The following is an 18,750-nucleotide window of genomic DNA, read 5'->3' on the forward strand; positions in this document are numbered from 1 at the left end:
AAGTGAGTAGAGTTAGTTTTGTCCAATTATGTGTTTACATCATAAGTTAATAATTATTTTGTTGGCATTAGGTCCCTCTGGACAGATCTGGGGACTTTATAAAGTTCCCCATGATATTTTGGTTTGCTTGAATGTAATGAATACAAAAGTTGTAGATCATTTATGTATCTAGCTCCTGTCAAAATTTGATGGCATTTGGCCCAGTAGTTTAGGAACTACAGCTATTTAAAGTTAGGTTCCAGTTTTGCCTACTCTCTGTCTTATAAAGACAGAGTTCTGTTGATTAAAGAATTCAACCTGGTAAAGGTTGGAATCATGCTTAGAGGTCTGAAAATGAATTGTAGACAATTTCATAAGCTTTCCAAATTGTCTTGTTGCATGTCATTTGGATTTATAAACCTTCAGTTATGACTAGTTTACTGTATCGCTATATAGTCTCCATTTTGCGGAAATACAAATGCTTGAGTGTATGCTTCGTTGCCACGCTCTCGTTGATTGTTTCAGGGCTAGCCTAACTTGAGAACATGCTTAGGTGCAGGTGCTAGGTCATTAACTGAAGATGAGCAATTATACATTAGGTTGTATAAACTTGGTAAGTAAAGTGATTTGAATAGAGCTTAAGTGGAATATGCAGACTACAGTGAACATGTGCATTCCCCGAGCATCCTTGACTTCGTTCATGTGCATCCATGATATTTATCTTGCGCATTCATGCAATAGGTGTGCCAGAGAGAGTGACGTTGCTGGAGTTTGAGGAAGCCAACCAGGAGGAAGAGCCCGAGGTGCAGGAAGCCGACGAAGCTCCCACCGTGGAGGAGTTGCTCGAGTGCCCTGACCACCAGCCGTCCTCTTTCCTAAAAGGCAAGCCCCGGAGCATATTAAGCCTCCCGTATTTTACAAATACATTGAGTATCTTTTATTCGTTGATGATGCATTAAGTATAGGAATTGGTTGGAACCAATTGTTGCATTATATATCCTTCCTTGTCTAGATATCGCACTGGAATCCTATTTAAGTTCAGGAACGGGTTAAATGCTTAGCCATGCTTAGTGCGGTAGAAGTCAGGTGATTTCCTATCACCTGCGAGCTTTAGGATGAGGTGGATCACGGTTGGCTATATTTGCTATCATGGAAAAGAACCATGTGAATAATGAACTAAAACCGGGTGGAGTCTTGTGTAGGTTGAACATAGTGACTCCGTCTGTGTCGTTTAAGGACCGATACGCTGTACGTCCTCATGTCATGTTGAACGCAGCCTAGCACTGAGCTAGCCGGATAAGTCGTTCCGACCGCGAAGCCAAGTAGCTCAACTCAGGCTGGGATCTGTGGGGGTTGGATGCATTTTGGAGGAAGTAAGGATGTGCGGAGAGCCATTGGCATAAGTCCAAGGGGAGTCAGGTGCTTAAAATCCTACACTTCCTGGCAGAGTGGTTCTCTGATAATGCAGGGTGGCCCGGACCCACGTCTTTTCTTTTATTTTTCTCCTAAGTTGTACCAAAGGTGACTTGTTTGCGACCCTGATGGGGGAAGCAGGGTTTGTGTTAGAAATAACCCTCTAGCTAGATAGGAATCGATTTGAATCGCTGTCTCTCCCGGATAGTGAGAACTTGACTGAGCAGCGGCAACGTAGATTCAATTAATTTAACAATATGGTTAAATGGATGATGATGATAAGGTTGCCACAATGTATACCTAATATGGTTATTAATGTTTGCACCCTAATAAAGTGATTGCTTAGTACAGGTGCTAATATAGATGATAGGTTAATGGCTAAAAGTCACTGCTTGTTTAGGTTAAGAGTTGATCATTATTACTTATGCTTTTCTGCAAAAAGAAAGTGTCAGCCAGATCCACTAAATTAAGCTATGCATAATCCTTGGTGTCATTTGTTTTGGTTTTCAATGGGTAAGTCTAGCTGAGTACCTTCTCGTACTCATGGTTTATTCCCTCTTGTTGCAGATGACCTTCTATATCAGGGATTCTGTAAGTATTGTCTCCACCCGATGGGTGATGAAGACTAGATCATGGGCATGATCTCCGTTTCTCTTATCCAAATGCTTTTGTGGGTTGTGATCAGTGAACCAGTATTTGTATTTGAACTCGGGTGTGTAAGTCAAACTATTTGCTTCCGCATGTTTTACAAGACTTGTTTTGTAATAACAATGACTCTGTGATGATGTAATCTATTTGCAAACATCTGCGAAATGTTGTAATGTACGAAATGTTATGTTGAATTACTATGATCTTAGTTATATGCAAGTTGGTTTGAAATCCTTCAAGATTTCAGTTGACTACCGGGTTTATATGAGCTCAAGTTCGAGAATTTGATTGTTTCTGTGATTGTTTTTGTACTTGTGCACTTATAAATTGGTCGGTTCTATGACAGTTATGTGCCTCTGTGGGGTGACCGGATGCACCGGTCAGTATACCCTAAACTCCAGTGGTTAAGAGAAGCATCCGATCAACATTGACTGGACGTGTCCGGTCACGTTTTCCCCCCACTAGAACCTTACTGATGTCGACCGGACGCTGGACCTCCAGAGTCTGGTCACTTGCTGAGCAGCGTCCGGTTAGTAGCCAGAACCTGATCAGCGTCCGATTAGCATTGATCGGACACGTCCAATCAGGATTCTCCCTCTTTGGGACCTTACTGGAGTCGACCGGACGCTGGCCCTCAGCATCCGGTGACATGACCTAGCAGCATCCGGTCACTTCTAGATGCTTTCACCTTGGTCAATGAACTGACCGGACCCTGAGCCAGCATCTGGTGACACCGGGGCCAGCATCCGGTCAGTATTTGACCCTCCTTCACTTTCAACTCTCGAACATATGTGAATGAAGTTTGCTCCATTAGATCAATAGGCTGTTGTGGAGCTACCTAGTGCTAGTTTTAACAAGTGTGCACCACACCTAACTCACTAGACTCACCTAGGTCAAGCTACCCGTTCATACCCCCTTAATAGTATGGCCAAAGGAAAAACAAAGTCCTAAACTACTCTAAGTGTCTCTCCAACTCCAATCGACACTCAGAACTAGTCCATCCTTAACCTTGTCTTCCATCCTTTGAAAACTAAAATGATTTCCATCGTAGGGGCATGACAACCATGATTGCCCAATCAATCTCCATTACAGTGACCTAACTCAATTGTTTCTACAAAACACACGTTAGTCACAGTAATCATGTATTGTCATTAATCACCGAAACCTAACTAGGGGCCTAGATGCTTTCAATCTCCCCGTTTTTGGTGATTGATGACAATACTACCTCGAGTATGTGAAAGAGATGAGGTTTTTAACATGCTTGGTTCATATAAGCTTTTGGCAATAAGAACAAAAGTGTTAGACAAGCTTATATGACCCAAGCCATCATGATGTACTCAAAGATATGAAATATGCATGAGTACAAGTAATAAAGCTCATTTGCATCGGAGTAAAGCGTGGGAGCAAAGGCAAATGAGCAAAACACAAGTGATATGACATATAAAGAATTCAAAGTATAGAGCACACATGTCATATATCACGATCACGTAGATATCACTATCACATAGATATAGTAGTAAACATGAATGCATAATGTATCACACACACAAAAGCATAATAGTGTATCTCACACATAAAAACTCCAAATGTAATAGATAAGCTAATGTAGTAACTAAGCTCCCCCTAGATAAGTAGCTCCCCCTAAGCCTAACATACTCGAACTCTCTCCCCCTTTGGCGTCAAACACCAAAACCTACGAGTCGGTCGGTGGGGCAGCAGCGGACGAGCCGGACGCTGAGGTACAAGGAGCAAGGTGGAACTAGGTGCCATCATCGTCTGATCCTGAGCTCTGGGCTACCTGACCCTCTGTAGCTGGTAGTGATGCTGAAGCAGTCTGGGTCAGATTAGGAACTGGTGCTATTGTAGGCTGTGCGGGTATAACTGAAGCAGCTAGCTCTGATGATGCCATGGAGGAGGGTAGCATCTCTATCATTGTTGTGATAGGTGCAGCCATAGAAGGACCTAGAACATATAGGTATGGAGGAGTGGGCTGTCCTATCAACTCACTGAAGGAGGCTCCAAGACTCCTAGAGACTAAAGTGTCTGGCTCAAGCAGCGATGATGTCTATGCTGGTGTGAAGCCCGTCTAAAGTGGAGTGAACTACGGGGCTACCACTAGCGAAGCGAACCACTAGGACACCTACTCTGTCGATGAAGCATACTGTGCTAGTGGCTATCCCTGACTCTAAAGCCCACTAGGCTATAACGCTAGAGTCATCGAAGTGGTAGCAGGCTGACCAAGCTGGGGCAAAGCCTGTGGTGGTGGGGCCCCAATAGCCTACACTACCTGCTGCATGAACCCAAGAAGCTATTGCTGCATGAGGATCTACTGCTGATGCATAGCCTGCTAATGCTGCTGTAGTGCATGTGTCTGCTGCTGAATGACTAGCTGCTGGCGCTAGAACTCGTCCTACTGAGTCTAGAACTGTGCAAGTGTAGCAGCTGTCTCCTGAGCCTATCTGGCCTGGTCCTGTCTCATCCGCTCAAGTATAGCCAGAAGAGCGGGGTTAGTCTGTGGGGCAGGTGGCGTGGAACTAGAGCTATCAGCCTCAGCATCATGTCGTCATGGAGGCATCTATGGAATGGGCTGGTAGTCATCATCAGAACTGTCACTGGGCTCGCTAGTGACCAACCCCTCTTGCTGAGCAAGCTCCTCCTCCTCTATAGCTACAATGCCCCTAATAATATCATCCTGCTAGGCTGCAGTCTCTAGCACCTCTAGACGATGGCATGGCTGACTCGATGCCTATGGTGTACTGTGGTGGATCATCTGAGACAGGTTATAAGCAGGGAACTCTGTCGTGGCACCACTGTACTCAGCAATCATCTCAGGTGACTTAACAGAAACAGCTCTATGGATAAGAAATGTGACCCAATGAGCATAGGGTAGCTGCCTGTGACCTCTAAAACCCTCAGCTATAGTGTCCTCCATCTCTGACAGAAGGAGATCCTAGATATCAAAAATTGTCTGCTGCATGAGAGTTGAGAAGCCATAGCTAAATCTGAGTCAATCCCTCTCTGTATCCCATCCTTAGAAGTAAAGTCCTCCTCATAACAGCCTCAATCACACGAGCAGTGGGCGTTAGATCACTGGGGTTCCTCCTCGAACCCTTGCCAAAGGGCTCAGTGAAGCAGTGATGTACCAAGTCTGTAGGGGATACCATGCCACCATGAGGGAGTCTGGGGGTGTAGTCTGTCCATAGCACACCTCATGGAGCCTGACAGGCTGCTCCTAAATCCTGAGAATCTCCCTGACCCTAGTGCTCGTCAACCGATAGTCTCTGCTACCGAATGCAAAGTGAATAAACCTGTGGTGGGGGTCAATCCAGAGAGATGCATAGAACTGACGAACCCAAGATGGAACATATAATTCGGTCCATCCAATCAGATCTGTCAGCCCCGGTAGATATGCAAGGTAGGGGTGAACGTGCTCTCCAGCTGCTGCAACAATAGACTCTATGTTGCACACTCTTTGAGGTCTGAAGACTGCTCCACTATTTAGATAGGCATTATAGAAGTCCTCCTGCAGGGGTGTATAGAATCCATCTGATGCTCTCTCATCCCTCTTGGGTGGAAACCACACCTCAAAGTCAACAAACCTCAACTGCTGCACCTGCTTGGCTGTGGCGGCCCTCAGGTCAAGATGGGTCACTGGAGGCGGACCCTATGGTCAAGGTGGTGGACGAGAACCCCTCCTCTAAGTGACTGGCCTCAGTGAAACTAGGACACGAGTATGACCAGAGCGGCGTAACTATGGCTGTGGTGCTAGCTCTGTCTCCTCGACCTGCTAAACCTGCTCACCCTCCTGAGATTGCTGTGCTGTTTGTGGCTCCTGAGTCTGTTGAGCTGGCTGAGGCTCCTAAGTCTGTTGTGTGGACTGAGGCTGCTGCTGTGGCTCCCCCTGAGGCTGAACCTCATCAATGGCAACACGCCATCCTCCAATCATGAGGGTCCTAGCTGGACCACCATGAAGGCGCTCAACTCGCTGAAGTGAAGCCATCACCTCTGGTGAAAGCGGGTCGGCAATCCAGACTCCACTATGAGCGCCTCCTCTCTCGGCATGCTCTGTGGCCTCTACAACTATGGCGGCTCTCGCTGTATCTGCATCTGGATACTTGTGCTTCCTGACTACCAGCTTCTTGGTCACCTTGCCTTTAGGTTCTGTAGGCTGGCGAGGCGGGGGCCTCGAATCCTCGTCACCGAGACCACCACCGACATTCTTTGTATAAGCCATCTAAAAGATCTGAGATGAATCAACTGCCTCTGACAAGGATCAACTGTCGCTGACATTTTTGAGGCTTGGCCTCGTTTCGTACTCGCGAGCTTGGCCTCGATTTGACAACTGCCACTGACACCTCAACGGAACCGACTCGCTGCACGATGGAATAGAAAGGATATACAAATAAATATAATATATCTAAAGATGTGAAACCCTAGGAAGCAAGCAATTTAGATACAAAATTGAAATGCAGGGCTTGCTACCTGTCGAAACGGTGAAACAGCGAGAGGAGTTACAGATCGAGGGACACTGAATTAGCTAGGGTTGCTGGTCGGCGAGGATCGGCAATCCGATACGGTGAATCGATGGCCCTGGATTGCAATGGGTGCTAGGGCACAAATTAGAGCTTCACCGGCGTTGGATGTGGGTAGCACTGCTGCTGTGGAATCTAGGGCACAGGTGGTGCTTAGGCGTGGGCACACGGTGAAATCGGCGGCTAGGGCAGAGGCGAGCTCGCGGTGGTGCTAGACGCGGCAACTTGGGCAGGCGATGGCGTGTGGAGCCAGCGCGGGAGGCACGAGCTCATGGAGGTGGCATGGGTAGGGTGACAAAGACAGCGGCTATGGCGTGCGCGGTGGCTTAGAGCTTGGGAAAGACTATGCGGTCAAAGATTAGGTTATGCGCTTGGATTATATGCGGGTCCCCCGGTGGATCAGAGAAGGAAACGGTAACAGAGACCTGAAACCGCACGCTTTCTACTGACCGAACGCTCTGATGGCAGTGACCAGACACTGCCACCCAGCGTCCAGTCGATTCCAGAGATGGCCAATTCCTCTAGAATCACGACTGAACGCGTCCGGTGGACACCGACTGGACGCAGCTAGAGTCCGGTCACCTATCCTTGATGTCTTCATGATCGACCGGACGCAGAACCTCCTTCTGACCGGACGCTGGGAAAACACTATTTTAGCGTCTGGTCACTCCTGCTCGGTAGTTGTTCACCTCCTGTGAATTGACTGGATGCTGGACATCAGAGTCTGGTGCAGCATCCGGTCACTCCTTCTTCAGCAAATCTTCAAAGTCCTTCGCGCTGCCTATTCCCAATCAAGTCCCAACTCAAATAAGATCCAAATGAACACCAATTGGAACTGATGTGAGTGACCTCTCTCAAGCCCTCAAGTTTTTCAAAATATTTTGCCTTAGGCTATAATTCTTTTTAAGAAAATAGGCAATAAGAGGGCAATTTAAAGACAAATGGCAAAACAACAATCATGCATATGCAATGCAATACTTGAAAGTAAATCTAGTTGCTTGTCAAGTTTGATCTAAGGTTAAGCTTCTTCACACGCTTTTTGGCGGTTATCTTAACCATGTTAGACAAGCCCTATATGCATTATAAAGCATTAAACATGTTGTATATTACAATGCAATGCAAGGGACAACACAAGCTTAATTTTTAGTGAAGTTACTAAAATCAAGCACATTTTGTTCATTCTGCAATCTACAAAATGTTGCCTCATCTAGCGGTTTAGTAAAGATATCCGCCAATTGATCCTCGGTCCTTACACCTTCTAATGATATATCATTTTTAGCAACATCATCTCTAAGAAAGTGATGACGGATATCTATGTGCTTGATGCGAGAGTGTTGAACCAGATTATTTGCAAGTTTTATCGCACTTTCATTGTCACACAAAAGAGGTATTTTTTCTAGAACTACACCATAGTCTAGCAAAGTTTGTTTCATGTAAAGTATTTGTGCACAACAAGCACCCGCGATAATGTATTCCGCTTCGGCGGTGGACAAAGCCACACTATTTTGTTTCTTGGAGGACCAAGACACAAGTGATCTACTAAGCAAACGGCACCCTCCAGATGTGCTTTTTCTATCAACTTTGTATCTGGCATAATCTGAATCGGAATAGCCAATTAATTCAAATCTAGCTCCTTTGGGATACCAAAGGCCAATGCTTGGTGTGTGCTTAAGGTACCTAAGGATTCTTTTTACGGCAATTAAATGTGATTCCTTAGGCTTAGCTTGAAATCTAGCACACATACATACACTAAATATGATGTCGGGCCTAGATGTGGTTAAGTACAACAAGCTACCAATCATAGAACGGTAGAGAGTTTGATCAACCGTGTTACCTCCCTCATCTAGGTCGAGATGTCCATTAGTTGGCATTGGTGTCTTGATTGGCTTACATTCATCCATCTTGAATCTCTTGAGAAGATCTTTTGTATATTTCTCTTGAGAGATGAAGATCCCTTCTCTCATTTGCTTGACTTGAAAACCAAGAAAGAATGTAAGCTCACCAATCATGGACATCTCGAACTCCTTCGACATCAATTCACCAAATTCTTTGCATGAATCTTCATTTGATGATCCAAAGATGATATCATCAACATACACTTGACAAATGAAGATATGCCCATCAAGCTTCTTGGTGAATAGTGTGGTATCGACCTTCCCAATTGTGAAGCCCTTCTCAATGAGGAAGTCCTGAAGGCGCTCATACCAAGCTCTTGGGGCTTGCTTAAGCTCATATAGTGCCTTGGACAACCGATAAACATGATTAGGATATCTAGGGTCTTCAAACCCGGGAGGTTGATCAACATAGACTAGTTCATTAATAAAGCCATTTAAAAATGCACTTTTCACATCCATTTGATATAATTTCATTTCATGATGTGATGCATATGCAAGGAGGATACGAATGACTTCTAATCTTGCAACTAGTGCAAAGGTCTCTCCAAAATCCAAACCTTCAACTTGAGAGAACCCCTTTGCAACTAGTCTTGCCTTGTTCCTCACAACAACACCTTGATCATCTTGCTTGTTTCGGAACACCCACTTTGTTCCAATTACTCTTGCACCTTTTGGCCGCTCTTCAAGAGTCCAAACTTCATTGCGGGTGAAGTTGTTCAACTCTTCATGCATGGCATTTATCCAATCTGGATCTTGAAGAGCTTCTTCTACTTTAGTAGGCTCATAGCAAGAGACAAAAGAGTGATGAGCAATAAATGAAGCAAGTTTTGTGATCGAGTCATTACACCCTTTGAAGGACTCCCTATGATGAGATCTTGTGGATGATCTTGTAGTAGAGGTGTGTTTCTTTTATTGACCACTTGAGGGGGAGGTTGTGGAGCACCAACATCTTGTGCTTGTACCACCATTTGATCATGGGAGACATGAGTGTCTTTATTTTCTACTCTTCCATCTTTTTCACCATCTTGTGGCACACTTGATGAAGAAGGTGGATCAATCACTTGTACATCATCTTCATCATCTTTAGGCTTGATGTCTCCAACTGGGATATTCTTCATAGCCTCCCTCAATGATTCATCACCTACATCACCAAGATTCTCATGTGCTCCTTGGGAGCCGTTAGATTCATCAAATTCCACATCATATGTTTCTTCAACCAAGCCGGCGGCATGATTAAATACTCTATATGCTTTGGACTTTGATGAGTAACCAACAAGAAAACCAATATCACAACGTCTTTGAAACTTCCCTAAGTGTTGCCGCTTCTTGTAGATGTAGTATTTGCAACCAAGCACCCTAAAGAAGGAGACGTCCGGCTTCTTTCCATTGAGCAACTCATAAGGTGTCTTGCCAAGGAACTTTTGAAGGAATAGGCGGTTGGATGCATAGCATGCGGTGTTGATTGCTTCCGCCCATAGAGCTTCGGGGGTGTTGTACTCATCAAGCATTGTTCTTGCAAGAGTGATCAATGTCCGATTCTTCCTTTCAACTACACCATTTTGTTGAGGAGTATATGTAGCGGACACCATTTTGTTGAGGAGTATATGTAGCGGAGACTTTATGTCTGGTTCTATGTTTGTGTTGTCGAATTCTTTGCCGTTGTCACTTCTTATCTTCTTGAGCTTCACTTCAAATTCATTTTGTGCTCTCTTGGAAAACTTTTTGAAACAAAATGCTACTTCGGATTTGTCATGAAGAAAGAATACACATGTGTATCTTGAGTAGTCATCAACAATCACAAGACAATAAAGATTTCCTCCCAAACTCTTGTATGTTGTTGGTCCAAATAAATCCATGTGAAGGAGCTATATCACTCTTGTGGTTGATATGAAAGCTTTTGTTGGATGGGTATTTGCAACTTGCTTGTCGGCTTGACATGCACTATAAAGCTTGTCCTTCTCAAACTTCACATCCTTCAACCCTCTCACCAAATCATTCTTTATAAGCTTCTTGAGTGAACTCATCCCAATATGAGCAAGTCTTCTATGCTATAGCCACCCAAGTGTTGTTTTGGTGAATAGGCATGTCTTCAAGTTTGCATCTTCGGAGGTGAAGTCCACTAGATAAAGGTTGTTGTATCTAAATCCTTTGAATATCACATGATCATCATCCTTCTTAGATACAACAACTTCCTTCTCGGTAAACAAGCATTGGAAGCCAAGATCACACAATTGTCCAACGGATAGCAAGTTGAAACTCAAAGAAGCAACATATAGCACATTGGAGATGGAATGATCATTTGATATTGCCACTTTGCCCAATCCTTTGACCTTGCCCTTTGAGTTATCTCCAAATGTGATTCTTTCTTGCCCATCTACTTCTTCATCAAGTGAGGTGAACATACGAGGATCACCGGTCATATGTTGTGTGCAACCACTATCAATAACCCAATGACTTCCACCGGTCTTGTAGTTCACCTACACACAAGAGATCAAGCTTTAGGAACCCAAACTTATTGAGGGCCTATTCACCTTCTCAACAAGTGACTTTGTAACCCAAATTTTCTTAGGCCTATTCTTATTTGGAGGTCCTAAGAACATCACTTTCATCTTTCCACTAGAATCATTTCTAAGCATTAGTGAGCATTGAAGGCAAAGGGTCTAGCATGCTTGGACAAGGGTTGTGGTGGTGGAGTTTGGCACTCATGAGCAAAATGGCCTTCTTGTCCACACTCAAAGCATCTCTTTGGCTTTGGCTTTGGCTTTGATTGTTGTTGTTGGGCTTGAGCCTTCTTCTCTTTGTTTGCCATGTACCCAATGCCACTTCTATCCATCTTCATGATGGTGTTCATTAGAAGCTCACTTTGAAGATACTTGCCTCTAGTGAACTTGCTCAATCCAATCTTGAGATGCTCTTTTTCCAACTTGAGCTTCTTGTTTTCTTCCTTGAGTGCATCACTACTTTTATCTTCCTTGAGTGCAACATTGTTTCTCTCTTCCTTGAGTTTCTTATTTTCTTCTTTTAGCTTCTCATTCTCAAGAACCAAGTCATCATCATGATCAAGAGTTTCTAGCACAATGGTGTTGTGGATTTTGAGCTCTTCAAACTCTTTCTTTAGCTTTTCATTGTCATGCTTGAGCTTGACATACTCATCATAGTTATTGCACTCAACCACTTGCTTGCCTTTGCCACTAGATCTTTGCTCAATGCTCTCATCAATTAAATCATCACATGATGTAGCTATATCAATCTTAACAACATCGTTAGTAGCATCATGTGGCTCATTGGGTAAAAATTCTTGAGCAATAACAAGATTGTCATGATTAATCTTGAGAGTAGTATATTCATCTTTTAACTTGTTATGGCTAGTAATAAGCTCTTTGTGCACCCACTCAAGTTTATCATGTTTATCTTTAAGCTCTTTCTTAGAAGATTTGAGCTCCTTGAGTTTGGATGACATAGCATCATTAGCTTCTCTAAGCTCAACACTAGCCTTTTTGGCTATATCATATTTTGCTAAAAGTGCATCATTTTTAGCCTCTAGCTTTTCATTCTTAGCTCTAGTCTTTATAATGATCTTAGTGTATTGTTTAAGTAATCTAGCAAGATCATCATAAGTAGGTGACTCATATTCATCATCATCACTATCGCTATCATCATCACTAGCATGCTCATCATCACTACTATCATCATTGTTTGATACCTTGTGGTCACCCTTGGCCATAAGGCATAGGTGTGTAGAGGATGATGGCGGTGGTGGCGATGAAGATGATGAAGAGTTGATAACAATTGCAACCACCTTCTCGTTGTCACTATCATTATCGGATGAGGCACTAGATGAGTCAATGTCCATGAGGCAATCACCGACAATGTATGCCTTTCCACTCTTCTTCTTCTTATGGAAATCCCTCTTCTTGCCATCTCTCTTCTTGTATGGCTTGTTCTTTTTCTTCTCATCTTCATCTTCATTGCTTGAGTCATCTTTCTTGCCCTTGTTCTTGTTCTTGAACTTGTCTTTCTTGGGCTTTGTGCATTGGTGAGCTAGATGACCAAGTTCTCCACAATTGTAGCAATCCATCTTGGAGATTGGCTTCCTTCTAGAGCTAGTGAAGAACTTCTTCTTCTTGCCATCAAACTTGATGCCACTCTTGTTAAGCTTCTTTAGCATCTTGGCGGTCTTCTTCACCATGAGAGCAAGACTTTCATCATCAACTTCATCATCACTTGAGCTCTCATACTCAAGTCTTGCTTTGCCCTTCTCTTGACTAGCTTTGAATGCTAAGTCCTTATCTTTCTTCTTGGTAGAGGATGAGCCATCTTGTGGCGTGATGTGCATGTACATCTCATGAGCATTGATCTTCCCCAAGATTTGTGTCGGTGTAGCGGTGGAAAGATCACCTTGATGTAGCACGGTCACAAATATGCCCATATTTTTCAATGGGGAGGACACTCAAGATCTTTCTTACAACATCGGATGGTTGCATTTGAGTGAGTCCAAGCCCATTGACCTCCTCTACAAGAACATTTAAACATGAATACATTTCATTAGCACATTCCTTAGGAAGCATTTCAAAGGAGTTGAGCTTTTTCATGACAAGATGATAGCGTTCCTCATGCTCACTCTTAGTTCCCTCATGGAGCGTACAAATGTCCGACCATAGTGCATGGGCGTCTTTGTGGTTCCTCACCCGATTGAACACATCTTTGCAAAGGCCTCTAAAGATGGTGTTTCGAGCCTTTGCATTCCACTTCTCGTAATTCACCTCATCGCCTTGTAGGTTAGTAGCATCCCAAGGTTTTGTGAAGCCTTGAGAGGCGGCTCTAAGTATACCAACATCTAGAGCCTCTAGATACGCCTCCATGCAAATTTTCCAATAAGGAAAGTCATCTCCCTCAAAGATAGGAGGAGGTCCATCCCCGTGAGACATTTTGCTCTAGGTGGTTAAGCCTAAATATGTGAGCACGAGGCTCTGATACTAATTGAAAGGATCAAGATGCCCAAGAGGGGGTGAATTAGGCTAATTCTAAATTTCTTTCAATAATTAAATCCTATGGTTAGCCCAATTAACCCCTTGTGCCTAGAAAGTGTTCCTAATTGTTCTACCGCACAAAAGACTTGCAACCTAAGTTCCAAACCTACTCTAGCATGGCAATTCTAAGAATGTAAAGGCATGAAATGAATTGCTCAAAATAAATGCTCAAAGTAAATAGAGAGGAAGGAATGCGGCGATGTTTTGCCGAGATATCAGAGAGTCGCCACTCCCCACTAGTCCTCGTTGGAGCACCCACGTAAGGGTGTAGCTCCCCCTTGATCCGCACAAGGATCAAGTGCTCTCTATGGGTTGATTCTTCGACACTCTATCACGGTGAATCACCCACAACCGCTCACAACTTGAGTTGGGTCACCCACAAGCTCCGCCGGGTGATCACCAAACTCTCAATCACCACCAAGCCATCTAGGTGATGGCGATCACTAAGAGTAACAAGCACGAACTCTCACTTGACCACGACAAGCCTAATGAGAAGGTGGATGCATACTTTGCTACTCTTGATCTTCACTAATGAGGGCTCTCTTTGGGATTCTCAAATCTCAATCACCTCACTAGGACCTTGCTCTTCTTGGCACTCTCTAAGGTGTTTCTCAGCTGTTGGAATGAGCAAAAGTACCCCCACACACGAGCGGAGGTTGTATTTATAACACCGGCTGAAAAACGAACCGTTATGTGCCTCTGCGGGGTGACCGGACGCTTCGGTCATGTTGACCGGACGCACCGGTCAGTATACCCCGAGCTCCAGTGGTTAAGAGTTGACCGGACGTGTCCGGTCATGTTTTCCCCTACTGGAACCTTACTGATGTCGACCGGACACTAGACCTCCAGAGTCCGGTCACTTGCTGAGCAGCGTCCGATCAGTAGCCGGAACCTTATCAGTGTCTGGTTAGCATTGTCCGGGCGCGTCCGATCAGGATTCTCTCTCTTTGGGACCTTACTGGAGTCGACCGGACGCTGGCCCTCAGCGTCTGGTGACATGACCTAGCAGCGTCCGGTCACTTCTAGACGCTTTCACCTTGGTCAAATGAACTAACCGGACCCTGAGCCAGCGTCCGGTCGCACCGGAGCCAGCGTTCGGTCAGTATTTAACCCTCCATTCACTTTCAACTCTCGAACATATGTGAATGAAGTTTGCTCCATTGGATCAAAAGGCTGTTGTGGAGCTACCTAGTGCTAGTTTTAACAAGTGTGCACCACATCTAACTCACTAGACTCACCTAGGTCAAGTTACCCGTTCATACCCCCCTTAATAGTACGGCCAAAGGAAAAATAAAGTCCTAAACTACTCTAAGTGTCTCTCCAACTCCAATCGACACTTAGAACTAGTCCATCCTTAACCTTGTCGTCCATCCTTTGAAAACCGAAACGATTTCCATCGCAAGGGCATGACAACCATGATTGCCAATCGATCTCTATTACCGTGACCTAACTCAATTGTTTCTGTAAAACACATGTTAGTCACAGTAATCATGTATTGTCATTAATCACCGAAACCTAACTAGGGGCCTAGATGCTTTCACTTATTACATGAAATGGCACTAGAGCTGACAAACTTGAACAAAGCTTCACGACCAAGTTGTCCAAGGTGACGGTGCCAAAGGGAGGAGGGGCTGCAATGAACGCAGCAGCGCTAGTGGAGTGTGGGAAGAACGGGCAGAGGTCGCCAAAGCTATTGCACCTGATGATCACGTTCCTGGTTTGCAAATCCTTCACAGAAAGGCCAAATGGGTCAAATTCGATAGAACAGTTGTTATCGGTGGTAAAACTACAAATGGAAATCAAATTCTTCATAATGTGAGGGGAGACCAAGACATTATTAAGAACGAGATCGCGGTGCGGAAAAGAAAAAGAATGAGACCCGGTGGCAGTAACGGGGAGTAAGGCCCATTACCGACAATGATAGATGAAGGAGTGCATGATGAAGATGGAGAAATTGTGGAGAGGTTACCAGCGGCGGAGGTCATGTGGGAGCCCGCTCCGGAGTCGGCGTACCACTCGGAAGTCGGAGGTGGGTTGAGCGTCATCATGTTGAACGAGTTCGCCAAGGAGTTCGAATCGAACGAGCCGCCATGGATCGGGTTCCAGGCCCCCGGTGACGACTGGAATGCCGGCTGTGGAGCCGGCTGCAGAGTATGGGCTCCCCCGTAGTAGGGACCCGAGGGGCCACCGTACTGGGGAAGACCGTAGGGACTGAACGGCACGGCGGCGAACCCGGGTGGGACCGCGGCGGTGGCGGCGAACATCGGTGGTGGCGCCATCGGTGGGCGACCAGAGCGGTCATAGGGCCACATCTGCACAGTCCCCGCCCAAGGATGGGAAAAGGACAGGTGCGCCACCAGTGGAGGGCGGCGTGCCGCCGGATCGGCCACCGCGGCCGCGTCGACGGTTGTTGCGCTGGCCACGGCCGAAGGTGGACGCTGGAGCGGGCGGGCGCACGGACGGAGGGCCACCCTGGCGGGCTGGTGCTGAAGAAGGGCCTCCAGGATGGCCCTGGCGCGGTGTCGAAGATGATCCTGGCATGGCAACAAGTGCGGATGGCGGTGACGGCGGCCGTGCCTCCTGCTCGATCTCTTCCAACAGGAAGTGAGTCCGGGCCTCCTGAAATGTGGGGAACGGACGATGCATCTTCAAGATAGACACCATATGGTGATATTGGCCGTTAAGGCCGCGGAGGAGTGTGAGCACCATCTGCCAATCACCAATGGGGTCGCCGAACTCGCCAAGAGATGTGGCCATGGACTCGAGTCGGCGGCAATAGTCGGTGATGCTCATGGATCCCTGGCGCAGGTTGCAAAACTGCGTCTCGAGGAGCAGCGCGCGGGATTCGCTGTGGCCGAGGAACTCGCCCTCCAGGAAACGCCAAGCTCCGCGGGCCGAGAACTGGTGAAGCATCAGCGACTGCAGCAAGTCACTGGAGACGTTGTCGTAGATCCAGGTGAGGACGGTGCGGTCCATCTGCGCCCATGCGGGGAGCTCGGGGAGGGCCTCGTCAGTGAGAACGTGGCTGGTGAGGGCATACTTGCCGAGCACCACGAGGAAGATGCCACGCCACTTGCCGAAGTTGTTGACCGATTGCTCCAGCACGACGGGAATTAAGGCCTTAATGTTGACGACGGCCGTGGCCTGCGCCCACAGGGCGGCGTTGTCGGCCTCGTGGGCGTCCAACCGTGCTTCCTCCTCGGCGCGGCGTCATCTGCAGCCATCGGGGGCAGCGAGATGGAGGGTGCTGGCGAGGGATCGGCGACTGTGCCTGGCGAGCTAAGCGGCAGCAGGGACAGGCGATCGGTCGGCGACAGCTATGGTTGTGGAAGCGTAAGCCTAAGCGTGATCGGAACAGCGTGTGATACCATATTAGAGAATGCTAATCAATTGTATTGCTCACAGGAACGGCTTACATATATATCATAGGAAACCATACGGCTAGAAGGCAGAAAGCCACACGACACACACATGAATACTAGCGCTAACACACACATGAATGCTAGTGCTAAACTGAAAGGCCACAGGCCACACGACACACACATGTTACCGCCCAAGATCGGGCGTGATCGGCGTATCGAAGGTCCGTATCTGCTCCCGTGTGATCTGATTACAGCATACGTGAAACAAACAATAACTAACGCAATCGAGTAGCGGTGCAATCGGATCACTCTACAAAATAAGCCAACCAAACAGCATGTTGGTTCAAGTCGTAGTCCAGCTATTTGTAATGACAGTACTTAATTCTTAATAAATTTCCTGTTTCACAAAAAAAAAGCTGCTTTGAGTGGGCCAGGTGCCAAGATTAAACTAAAATAAAACGGAATGGAAAATTGAGATACTCAAATAAAACGGTATTGAAATTTGATGTTACAATTAGACAAATTGGAGAGTTAAGGTGCAAAATATGGACTTATTTAAGTCATAGCAGAAATCACATCACATCATTATTTAGAAAGGACATTGGCAGAGCAAAGAAATACAGTTTATGTTAAGCAGTTCTTTACAGTAATGTTTTCCTTTTTTCACCACCGTTCACTTCGGATCGAACTATCTGATTAGTAAAGGGATTCCATCTTATTGACATGTTCTTTTGTTGCCACTTGTAGATCGTACTAGACAAAATGGGAGAATACATTTTGCATCATTGGTTCAATTTGTGTTACCAGAGCAACTTCAGCTCTGTTAGCAGGGAGAGTAATGCAGTCCAAGGGAACCAAGCAGACAAATTTACATTAGCAGCCCGTGTCCTGGGGACCGGTGTATTATTCTGTCAAGGCCAAAAACCAAAATATTCATCAGAACTTCAAAGTTAGCACAGAAATGGTATCCTGGTCAAGTAAAATTATAACCAGAAGTAATGGTTGGCTGAAGCTTTACCTTGAGGAACCAGCTCCCGCGTGTTAGTATGGTTCTCTTCAGAACCCAGCACTGGGATTGGCAGATCCCGCCGCCACAACTCCCATTCCGCTTCCCTGCGCACCTGTCTGCCCTCTCAGCTTCCCTTCTGCAGAAGTTTCCCATTTGCCATCTTTGTCCATCTCTTGCACAAGCTCATTGATCTTCCGAAACTGGTACGGCCACCTTGAGTTGTACAGAAACTGGCGAAGGTCGAATCTATTGTCCTCTGGTGAATAGCTCTGAAAAAGTGGCAGCGCAGGGTTAGAGCAGCAAGCAGGCAGGTGTTATGAAATGTAGTAGATCGGTACCTCAGCATGATAAGATGGTGTCAAAACAGTCATCTTATGCCGGTTTAGGGCATAGTACTTGAAGAAGTGCTTCACTTTGTCTGCCACTTCAGACGGAGATAATCTTCCACACCAACTGTGGCACAGGTTCTGCAGCAATTTGTATTAGCATGGTTAGGGCCCCACTCCGTTCAAACATATTTGCAAAAGTAAACTCTCTGTTCAAGGTTCACTTTAAGATGGTTGCAGAATATATACCTTCCTATACACATCTTTTTAGTTTTTAACAAAGCAGAAGACAAAGATTAATGTCTCAATTTCTGAGTCTATAATCCTAGGCCTCTAAGGTCCCCTCCAAATAAATAAATTGCATTTTAAGTTTCCCTACATGTGACTCATCCTTAGTAACTTTGAATTTGCTAAAGTAATGTTGTTTAGCCCTCTTCTGCATGATAGTTAACAAGTTGCAAACTCGTACACAACAACAAAATTATGATAACTTTAGCAAGTACAGTGTTATTGTCATTGTATCAGTTAACTGTTAAAGTTCTTTAGGAATTTTCAT

At 45.6% G+C, this 18,750-nt stretch overlaps 1 protein-coding gene and 1 pseudogene across 1 annotated transcript; both read right to left on the reverse strand.

Annotated features, from left to right (window-relative positions):
• Positions 1–15,795: 15,795 nt before the first annotated feature.
• LOC136548390 (uncharacterized) lies at positions 15,796–16,473 on the reverse strand. The gene has a single exon (XM_066539941.1). The coding sequence runs from the start codon at positions 16,471–16,473 to the stop codon at positions 15,796–15,798; it is 678 nt and encodes a 225-aa protein (XP_066396038.1).
• Positions 16,474–17,881: 1,408 nt separating this feature from the next.
• The window catches only part of LOC136549601 (glutamine-dependent NAD(+) synthetase-like), a 30,758-nt pseudogene continuing 29,889 nt past the window's right edge, over positions 17,882–18,750 (reverse strand).

The sequence above is a fragment of the Miscanthus floridulus genome, chromosome 4, assembly GCF_019320115.1.
Source record: "Miscanthus floridulus cultivar M001 chromosome 4, ASM1932011v1, whole genome shotgun sequence".
In the NCBI taxonomy this organism is placed as follows: domain Eukaryota; kingdom Viridiplantae; phylum Streptophyta; class Magnoliopsida; order Poales; family Poaceae; genus Miscanthus; species Miscanthus floridulus.